The following is a 9,520-nucleotide window of genomic DNA, read 5'->3' on the forward strand; positions in this document are numbered from 1 at the left end:
AAAGTGGGAGGAAATGGAATTGAGGAGGAAATTGGGAGGAAATGGAATTGAGGAGGAAAGTGGGAAGAAATGGAATTGAGGAGGAAATTGGGAGGAAATGGAATTGAGGAGGAAAGTGGGAAGAAATGGAATTGAGGCAGAAAGTCACTCCAAGGAAAGCAGTGAAGGGTTCACAACACAAGCCCTGAAGTTGTCCCATAGTCAGAGCCCAAATCCTTGGAATTTGAAATCCTCTGAAGCTCCCAGCCAGCGCTGAGGATACAGAACAAACTCCAGAGATCCAACCACAGCTCTGCAGCTCCTTCCTGGATTTCTGGAAGGAATTTTGGGCAAAAGGAAGGTGGAAGGAAGAGGAAAAGAGAGGGGGCACCTGGAGTTGAACCAGGGACCTCTTGATCTGCAGTCAAATGCTCTCCCACTGAGCTATACCCCCTGTGCTGAGGGAAGAGAACAATAAAATCCCTGAAAACCAGGCCAGGATTTATTCCCACTGCGGGTGAATGTCCCAGTGAAAGCTGCCCACAAACCAAAGTCGTGTCTGGGCTCTGGCCCTGCCCCACAGGTCGGATTCCTGCGGGATTTGTGTGGTTTGAGTGCTCAGTTTTTAATCCTGGAATTCCCAGCCCTGCTGCTGTGCAGGCACAGACAGCTGGGGTGTAAAAAAGGAGGAATCATCCTCATTTTTTTCATGGGAAAAAAGGGGAAAAGGGGGCACCTGGAGTTGAACCAGGGACCTCTTGATCTGCAGTCAAATGCTCTCCCACTGAGCTATACCCCCTGACACCTTTTGGGACATTTTTGGAGGCTCAGGTGTTTCTGTGTCTTGGATCCCTTCACCTGCCAGGCTGTGCAGGGAGTGAAATGTGAGAAATGATGGGAATGATGAGAAATGATGAGAAATTCCGGTAAATGGTGGCTACAGAGAATGAAAAGCACAGAAAGGCACCCGCAGACAGCGAGTGCTTCCCCACCCTGCCCTTTTCCAGGGCCTTGCTGCTCCCACCCCTCATTCCCTGCACACCCCACAGGACCTTCCCAAGAAAGATTTGGGCAGGAGGAAGAGGAGAAACAAAAGAGGAAAAGAGAGGGGGCACCTGGAGTTGAACCAGGGACCTCTTGATCTGCAGTCAAATGCTCTCCCACTGAGCTATACCCCCTGTTACAGACTCACCTCCATAAAACATCTAAGGGATGTTTATTCCCAAATTCCTGAGCTCTCTGTTCCTCAGGGATCAGCTCCTGCTGCAGAACCTGCGGGGCTGCACCATCCACTGCTTCCCTTCCCTTCCCTGAACTTCCCTGAACTTCCCTTCCCTGAACTTCCCTTCCCTGAACTTCCCTGAACTTCCCTTCCTTGTCCCTGTCCCATTCCCTGTCCCATTCCCTGTCCCATTCCCATTCCCACTCAGAACCTCTTTGGAATCTCTGATTTTTCCCCCTCTCTTCCACCTCTGACCACAAACAGGGAAAAGAGGGAACAGGGGGAGGAGGCAGAGGCTGAGGAAACCCCCCCAAAATCCTCAGGGAAAAGAGGGAGCACCTGGAGCTGGGCTGGGAACCTCCAGATCCGCAGCCAAACCTTCTCCCACTGAGCTCTGGGTCATTTCAAAACATTTTTTGGGAAAGGAAAAAAAGGTTTCTTGTCCAGAGATTGGATTCCTTCCCTCGACAGCTCCCTGAGCAGCCCAGGGAGTGCCTGGGAAAGGTAGAGGGATAAATGATGGGGAAAATGAGGAATTTTGGTGATGAATTAAGGCTGGAGAAAAGCACAAACAGACAGGGAATGGTTAGAGCACGACCCCACAACTTTCCCATCTGTTCCTTGGCTGCTGGAGCTCAGAACCAGCACAAGCTCAGAGCTCCCCGTGGATTTATCCTGTGGCAATTTTTTTTAGGGTAAAAGGAAGGTGGAAGGAAGAGGAAAAGAGAGGGGGCACCTGGAGTTGAACCAGGGACCTCTTGATCTGCAGTCAAATGCTCTCCCACTGAGCTATACCCCCATGGGGCAGAAGAGGACAATTAAAAACATTTCCTGGGCAAGTCAGGAGCGTTTCTGTCCTGGATTCCATTCAGCCACACCTCCCTCTGCCCCTCCTGTGCCTGGGAAAAGGTGGGAAACTCCAGCAGTTCAGTGTGAAAATGAGGAGGAAATTGGGAGAAAATGGAATTGAGGAGGAAATTGGGAGGAAATGGAATTGAGGAGGAAATTGGGAGGAAATGGAATTGAGGAGGAAAGTGGGAGGAAATGGAATTGAGGAGGAAATTGGGAGGAAATGGAATTGAGGAGGAAAGTGGGAGGAAATGGAATTGAGGAGGAAAGTCACTCCAAGGAAAGCAGTGAAGGGTTCACAACACAAGCCCTGAAGTTGTCCCATAGTCAGAGCCCAAATCCTTGGAATTTGAAATCCTCTGAAGCTCCCAGCCAGCACTGAGGGTACAGAACAAACTCCAGAGATCCAACCACAGCTCTGCAGCTCCTTCCTGGATTTCTGGAAGGAATTTTGGGCAAAAGGAAGGTGGAAGGAAGAGGAAAAGAGAGGGGGCACCTGGAGTTGAACCAGGGACCTCTTGATCTGCAGTCAAATGCTCTCCCACTGAGCTATACCCCCTGTGCCTGGGACATTTAAAATCTAACTTTTATTGGGAAAACAAAAGAGCTTTCTGCTCCAGGGATTGGATTCCTTCCCTCAACACCCACCTCAAGAAGGCACCTGCCACGGGCTGGACGTGGAGAAACGGGATAAGCGATGGAAACCAGGGGAAATTCTGGGAGATCTGGTGCCTGCAGGGAGTTGGAAATGAGAGAAAAGCACCCAGAGGCAGCGAGTGGCTCTCACACAGAGCACAACCCCTGCACTTCCCAACAATCCGGGATTCCTTGGATGCTGCAGCTCAGCACAAGCTCAGAGCCCTCCGTGGATTTTCTGTGGCAAAGTTTTGGGCAAAAGGAAGGAGGGGAAAAGAGAGGGGGCACCTGGAGTTGAACCAGGGACCTCTTGATCTGCAGTCAAATGCTCTCCCACTGAGCTATACCCCCTGTGCCTGGGACATTCTGAAACATTTCCTGGGAAAGGGAGAGGTTTTACCCCCTGTGCCTGGGATATTCTGAAACATTTCCTGGGAAAGGGAGAGGTTTTACCCCCTGTGCCTGGGACATTCTGAAACATTTCCTGGGAAAGGGAGAGGTTTTACCCCCTGTGCCTGGGACATTCTGAAACATTTCCTGGGAAAGGGAGAGGTTTTACCCCCTGTGCCTGGGACATTCCAACACATTTCCTGGGAAAGGGAGAGGTTTTACCCCCTGTGCCTGGGACATTCTGAAACATTTCCTGGGAAAGGGAGAGGTTTTACCCCCTGTGCCTGGGATGTTCAGGAACATTTCCTGGGAAAGGGAGAGGTTTTTCTCCCTGTGGGCCGGATCCCTCCACAGCTCCCGTGCAGCCCCATGGCCCTGTGGAAGGAACGGGAATTAAACAGGATAAAACTGCAAATGTGATTCCTCCCATTCCATTTCCCAGCCCTGATCCAGTCTGGGATATCCCCCTTCCATGTCCTGCCTGGATCTGGTTCAGGTTTCCTCCCATTCCATGTGCTGGCTCTTATCCAGTCCGGCTTTTCCTCCCTACCCCATCCCACCCTGATCCAGTCCTGGTTTTTCCCCATTCCAGATATCAGTTGTGATCCAGTCCAGGTTTTCCCCCAAATCCATATTCCAGCCGTGATCCAGTGCGGGTTTTCCTCCATTCCATATTCCATCCGTGATCCAGTGCGGGTTTTCATCCATTCCATATTCCACCCGTGATCCAGTGCGGGTTTTCCTCCATTCCATATTCCATCCGTGGTCCAGTGCGGGTTTTCATCCATTCCATATTCCACCCGTGATCCAGTGCGGGTTTTCCTCCATTCCATATTCCACCCATGATCCAGTGCGGGTTTTCCTCCATTCCGTATCCCGACCCCGATCCCATCCCGGCTGTTTCTCCCTTCCATATCCCACCGTGATCCTGTCCGGGTTTTGGGGTTTTCCCCATCCCAGATCCCAGTCTAGATCCAGGTTCAGTTTTTCCCAGTCCAGATCCAGGTTCAGTTTTTCCCAGCCCAGATCCAGGTTCAGTTTTTCCCAGTCCAGATCCAGGTTCAGTTTTTCCCAGTCCAGATCCAGGTTCAGTTTTTCCCAGTCCAGATCCAGGTTCAGTTTTTCCCAGCCCAGATCCCAGCCCAGATCCAGGTTCAGTTTTTCCCAGCCCAGATCCAGGTTCAGTTTTTCCCAGCCCGGACCCAGGTTCAGTTTCCCCATTCCAGGGAATTCCTCCCTGCAGGAGCCGGGGGAGGCTCAGGCAGACCCGGATTTCCCGGGAGTTCCTGGCAGCGCTTCCCCACCCACTGCACAATCCCTGTCCTTTTCCAGAGCCTTTTCCCAGCCCGCATTCCCAGCCCACATCCCACAGCAGCTTCCCAAGCTCCCCCTGAGGGATTTGGGCAGGAGGAAGAGGAAGAAAAGAGGGGGCACCTGGAGCTGAGCCCCTTCATTCCATGAGGATTCCCAGCAGGAATCTCCCTGCTCGTTACCATCCCAGCAAAGCGCTGCTAATGAATCCCAGGACGAATCCCAAATCCTCCCCAAATCCTCATCCTTTTCCTCTCCGGCACCCAGCAGCTCCCTCACAGCGGGGGAAAATCTGGGAATTCCGGGTTCCCGAGCACAATTCTGGGGATAAAAAGATGGGAAAAGAGAGGGGGCACCCGGATTTGAACCGGGGACCTCTTGATCTGCAGTCAAATGCTCTGCCCCTGAGCTATACCCCCGGCTGGGCAGGGTGGCCAGGTGTGCCCAGGTGAGCTCTGCATGGCCAGGTGAGTTCCCTGTGCCCAGGTGTGCCCAGGTGAGCTCTGCATGGCCAGGTGTGCCCAGGTGAGCTCTGCATGGCCAGGTGTGCCCAGGTGAGCTCTGCATGCCCAGGTGAGCTCCCCATGCCCAGGTGTGCCCAGGTGAGCTCTACATGGCCAGGTGAGCTCCCTGTGCCCAGGTGAGGTTCCTCATGGCCAGGTGAGCTCCCCATGCCCAGGTGAGGCTCTCCATGCCCAGGTGAGGCTCCCCATGCCCAGGTGGGGCTCTTCAGGCCCAGGTGAGGCTCCTCAGGCCCAGGTGAGGGTCCCCATGGCCAGGTGAGCTCTCCATGCCCAGGTGAGCTCCTCATGATCAGGTGAGGTTCCCCATGCCCAGGTGATGCTCATGGCCAGGTGAGCTCTCCATGCCCAAGTGTGGTTCCTCGTGCCCAGGTGAGGCTCCCTGTGGCACAGAACCATCAGGAATGGCAGAAAAGGCATCAGGAATGGCACAGAACCATCGGGAATGGCACAGAACCATCGGGAAGGGCACAGAACCTTCGGGAAGGGCACAGAACCATCAGGAATGGCACAGAACCATCAAGAATGGCACAGAACCATCAGGAAGGGCACAGAACCTTCGGGAAGGGCACAGAACCTTCGGGAACGGCACAGAACCATCGGGAATGGCACAGAACCATCAGGAACGGCACAGAACCATCAGGAATGGCACAGAACCGTCGGGAAGGGCACAGAACCTTCGGGAAGGGCACAGAACCGTCGGGAAGGGCACAGAACCTTCGGGAAGGGCACAGAACCTTCGGGAATCTCCAGGAGCGCAGCAGGAACAGCTCGGAGGCCGCTGGAGGCAGGAATGGCAGAGTCCAGAGCTGCCCCCTCGCCCTGCCCCAGATTTGGGGTCAGGGGGGACACTCCAGGCACCGGGACCCCAGAACCAGGAAACCTCAGCTCCCACCCAGGACATTCCCTCTTCTGCTCCAGGGAAACCACGGCCAGCCCGAGCTCTTCCCTGGCCTCGCCTTCCCACTCTGCTCCTGATGGTCCTGGGAATTCTCCAATTCTGGGAAGAAAATCCCAGGAATTCTCCAATTCTGAGAGCTCCAGCAGAAAGGCTGAGCTGCCCACTGACCCCTCCCAGCCCCCCTGTGATGAGGAATCAGTTCAGGGTCACAAATCTGAGCCATTCCAGGGATTCTTCAGGAATCTGCCGGAAAAACGCAACTGGAAAATCCCCCAGTTCCATCTTCTGGAGCTCCATAAAAACGCTTCCCAGCACAATCCTGCTGCTGTTTGGCAAGAAAAACACCACAGAGTTGGTACAAGGAGTTTTATTTTGTGTCCCTGGCCAGGGGCAGGGCCGGGATCGGGATCAGGATCGGGATCAGGCGATGCTCCCGGCGTTGGAAGCGATCCTGGGCCACAGATCCGCACATTCCTTGGCCACGGGGCCTGTGATGGCTGAGCCTGGAAAACAGGGACAACACCACGGGCTCAGCTCCTCCCTGACAGGCTGGGATGGAATTCCCAGAGAATTGTGGCTGCCCTTGGATCCCTGGGAGTGTCCAAAGCCAGGCTGGACACGCCTTGGAGCAGCCTGGGACGGCGGGAGATGTCCCTGGGATGAGCTTTGAGCTCCCTTCCAACCAAACCACTCTGGGATTCTGCGGTTCAGAGCTCACAGATGGCTCAGGGCAGCATTTCCCACCCTAAATCCCATCCTCTGAGGGCAATCTCCAGTCCTTTCCCCCAGCAGAGCTCAGCCCTGTGGCACTGCCAATCCCCCCAGTGCTCCCAGCAGTTCACAATTCCCAGCAGGACACAATTCCCAGCCTCACCTTTCATTTCCCCTTTGTTATTTACAATCACTCCCGCGTTGTCCTCGAAGTACAGGAACACTCCGTCTTTTCTCCGGTAGGATTTCCGCTGCCGGATCACCACTGCCGGGTGCACTGCGAGGAAAAAAAGGGTCCCAGCCCTCGGGATGAACCCACATTCCACACAGATCCCACGGGAATCACACCCATGGCATGGATCCAGGGTGGTTTTTGCTCTGCACCTCGGATTTGTGGTGTTTTACTACGAGGTTACACTTCAGAGCCAACGGGCCCCTTAAAACTGACCATGTGATGTTTGGAGATGCATTGAAAATCCAGGAAAATTCCCACTTTCCCAGCTTGATTTTGAAATAAATTATTAATTCCCCAACAACGTTCAGCGAAAACTCCTCTGGAGCAGGAGCAGACCCATGGGTGGTGGGGCCTGGATGGGATTTAAGGTCACTTCCCACCCAGATCATTCCAGGATTCCATCATTTTTCACTTCACACATCCACGTGGCATCGCTGCTCTTTCCCTGATGGACAGGAGGGGATTTAGGGAAAGAATTCCTCCCTGGCACAGGGGACCCAGAGCAGCTGTGGCTGCACCCCTGGAAGTGCCCAAAGCCAGGCTGGACACGCCTCGGGTGAGGCAGAGCTGAAGGTGTCCCTGCCCACGGATGGGATTTAAATTCCCTTCCCATCCAGCCCATCCCAGGATTCCCAAACCCTCTGTCCCACCGCTGATTGAAATCAACAGCACCAGGAGCTGCCACTTCACCCAAAAGCGGCGCCTTTGCTCTGCCCTTCCACGACAACTCCCTGAGCCACGGCAGGGACCCAACGAGTGCTTTAGAGAAGGGGGGGAGGCGACTCTCGGGGACTCTGAGCCCAATCCCGGCGGCGTTTCGGGACAGGAACGGCGATACTCACCCTTCTTCCTCAGCTCCGGCTTGCCCTTCTTCACCGTGGCCATCACCATGTCACCCACGCCGGCCGCCGGCAGCCGGTTCAGGCGGCCCTTGATGCCCTTCACCGAGATGATGTAGAGGTTCTTGGCCCCTGTGGAGAGCGGTGGAGCCGTTATCCCGGGATTCCCGGGGCCGTTATCCCGGGATGCCCGGCTCTGTTATCCCGCGATTCCCGGCTCTGTTATCCCGGGATTCCCGGCTCTGTTATCCCGGGACTCCCGGCGCTGTTATCCCGGGACTCCCGGCGCTGTTATCCCGGGATTCCCGGGGCCGTTATCCCGCGATTCCCGGGGCCGTTATCCCGCGATTCCCGGCGCTGTTATCCCGGGATTCCCGGCGCTGTTATCCCGGGATTCCCGGCTCTGTTATCCCGGGACTCCCGGGCACAGCTTCTCACTGTGTTCCACTGCAGGGACACCCAGCAGCGCTGCCGCTACCGCAGGCCCGGCGGGAGATTCCAGAAGGAACGCGGAGCTTTGGGGATGGACAGCACGGCCTCCGCGATACTGCGGGGCCCTTCCCGAGGGGCCCTTCCCGAGGGGTTCCCCCGTTCCCGGGGGTCCCTCCCGCCGTCCCATCCCCGCACCCACCGGTGTTGTCGGCGCAGTTGATCACGGCCCCCACCGGGAGACCCAGGGAGATGCGGAACTTGGCCCCGGACGAACCTCCGCGTCCTGCGGGTCGAGAAGAGCGTTAAGACCCCGGCACCGCCTCACGGAGCGGCCCCGGGCCTGCGCCTCACGGCGAGGGCAGCGGCGCCATCACCCGTGACATCCGCTCCCGCCCGGGCTCAGGCGCCTCTCCCCGAGCCCCCGGTGCGCCGGAGCGGCCACGGGAACGCGGGATGGCGGCGGATGGAGCCGGATGGCGGCGGAGACCGGCGCCTCCCTCACCTCGCTTCGACATCTTGGCGCCGGAAGAGGCGGCGGATGTCACGTGACGCGCCCGCCACGCCTCGCGCGCGGCGGCGCCCCCTGGCGGCGACGGCGGGAAACCCCGGACCCTCACCGGGAGCACCGGGAGCACCGGGAGGGAGCGGCGGCGACGGGAAGAGGAACCGGGGATAATTCGGTGCGAGAAAACACTGGATAAACGGAGCTTAAAAGTAATAAAAAAAAAAAATAAAAAGAAAAACAAAACAAGGGGGCACCCGGATTTGAACCGGGGACCTCTTGATCTGCAGTCAAATGCTCTGCCACTGAGCTATACCCCCGCTGCTTCTCCAAAGCCGCTGGGTATCATTTTATGGTTCACTCCACGCCTGCGCAGTCCCCGTTCCACGCGCGGGCGCCGCGACCGCGGCGCCCGCGCGTGGAACGGGGACTGCGCGCGCGTGCAAATGCGACCCCCCCCTCCTCACTCCCCCAGTGAAAACCGACAAAAAAAAACCCAAAAATGGTTAAAACCATCAAAACTAACACTCAGGGGGCACCCGGACTTGAACCAGGGACCTCTTGACTTGCATTCAAATGCTCTGCCACTGAGCTATGCCCCCGCTGCTTCACCAAAGCCGCTGAGTATCGTTTTATGGTTCACTCCACGCCTGCGCAGTCCCCGTTCCACGCGCGGGCGCCGCGGTCGCGGCGCCCGCGCGTGGAACGGGGGCTGCGCGCGCGTGCAAATGCGACCCCCCCCTCCTCACTCCCCCAGTGAAAACCGACAAAAAAAGCCCCAAAAATGGTTAAAACCATTAAAAATTAGCTCTGAGGGGGCACCCGGATTTGAACCAGGGACCTCTTGATCTGCAGTCAAATGCTCTACCACTGAGCTATACCCCCGCTCGCCGCGCGCTCCCGCCACCATCCCCCCCTACCCCCCCTCTTCACCCCCTCCAACCTCCCCCCGGTTCGAATCCCGCCGAGCCCGGAATGTAAATTTATTTATA

General features: G+C 56.4%; 1 protein-coding gene and 10 non-coding genes across 11 annotated transcripts; all 11 read right to left on the reverse strand.

Moving 5' to 3' along the window:
* Nucleotides 1-361: 361 nt before the first annotated feature.
* TRNAC-GCA (transfer RNA cysteine (anticodon GCA)) lies at nt 362-433 on the reverse strand. Its single transcript has one exon. It is a non-coding gene; the product is annotated as a tRNA-Cys (tRNA).
* Nucleotides 434-706: 273 nt separating this feature from the next.
* Nucleotides 707-778, reverse strand: TRNAC-GCA (transfer RNA cysteine (anticodon GCA)). The gene has a single exon. It is a non-coding gene; the product is annotated as a tRNA-Cys (tRNA).
* A 307-nt stretch (nt 779-1,085) lies between these two features.
* Nucleotides 1,086-1,157, reverse strand: TRNAC-GCA (transfer RNA cysteine (anticodon GCA)). Its single transcript has one exon. It is a non-coding gene; the product is annotated as a tRNA-Cys (tRNA).
* Nucleotides 1,158-1,928: 771 nt separating this feature from the next.
* Nucleotides 1,929-2,000, reverse strand: TRNAC-GCA (transfer RNA cysteine (anticodon GCA)). The gene has a single exon. It is a non-coding gene; the product is annotated as a tRNA-Cys (tRNA).
* A 537-nt stretch (nt 2,001-2,537) lies between these two features.
* TRNAC-GCA (transfer RNA cysteine (anticodon GCA)) lies at nt 2,538-2,609 on the reverse strand. Its single transcript has one exon. It is a non-coding gene; the product is annotated as a tRNA-Cys (tRNA).
* A 356-nt stretch (nt 2,610-2,965) lies between these two features.
* TRNAC-GCA (transfer RNA cysteine (anticodon GCA)) lies at nt 2,966-3,037 on the reverse strand. The gene has a single exon. It is a non-coding gene; the product is annotated as a tRNA-Cys (tRNA).
* A 1,697-nt stretch (nt 3,038-4,734) lies between these two features.
* TRNAC-GCA (transfer RNA cysteine (anticodon GCA)) lies at nt 4,735-4,806 on the reverse strand. Its single transcript has one exon. It is a non-coding gene; the product is annotated as a tRNA-Cys (tRNA).
* A 1,354-nt stretch (nt 4,807-6,160) lies between these two features.
* Nucleotides 6,161-8,649, reverse strand: RPL23 (ribosomal protein L23). The gene is made up of 5 exons (XM_058858150.1): nt 8,529-8,649; nt 8,226-8,309; nt 7,598-7,726; nt 6,684-6,797; nt 6,161-6,312 (listed from the first exon to the last, which is right to left on the reverse strand). The coding sequence occupies exons 1-5, from the start codon at nt 8,539-8,541 to the stop codon at nt 6,230-6,232; spliced, it is 423 nt and encodes a 140-aa protein (XP_058714133.1). The 5' UTR covers nt 8,542-8,649; the 3' UTR covers nt 6,161-6,229.
* A 127-nt stretch (nt 8,650-8,776) lies between these two features.
* On the reverse strand, nt 8,777-8,848 carry TRNAC-GCA (transfer RNA cysteine (anticodon GCA)). The gene has a single exon. It is a non-coding gene; the product is annotated as a tRNA-Cys (tRNA).
* Nucleotides 8,849-9,058: 210 nt separating this feature from the next.
* On the reverse strand, nt 9,059-9,130 carry TRNAC-GCA (transfer RNA cysteine (anticodon GCA)). The gene has a single exon. It is a non-coding gene; the product is annotated as a tRNA-Cys (tRNA).
* A 211-nt stretch (nt 9,131-9,341) lies between these two features.
* Nucleotides 9,342-9,413, reverse strand: TRNAC-GCA (transfer RNA cysteine (anticodon GCA)). The gene has a single exon. It is a non-coding gene; the product is annotated as a tRNA-Cys (tRNA).
* Nucleotides 9,414-9,520: the final 107 nt, after the last annotated feature.

Source organism: Poecile atricapillus, chromosome 27, assembly GCF_030490865.1.
Source record: "Poecile atricapillus isolate bPoeAtr1 chromosome 27, bPoeAtr1.hap1, whole genome shotgun sequence".
NCBI classification, from domain to species: domain Eukaryota; kingdom Metazoa; phylum Chordata; class Aves; order Passeriformes; family Paridae; genus Poecile; species Poecile atricapillus.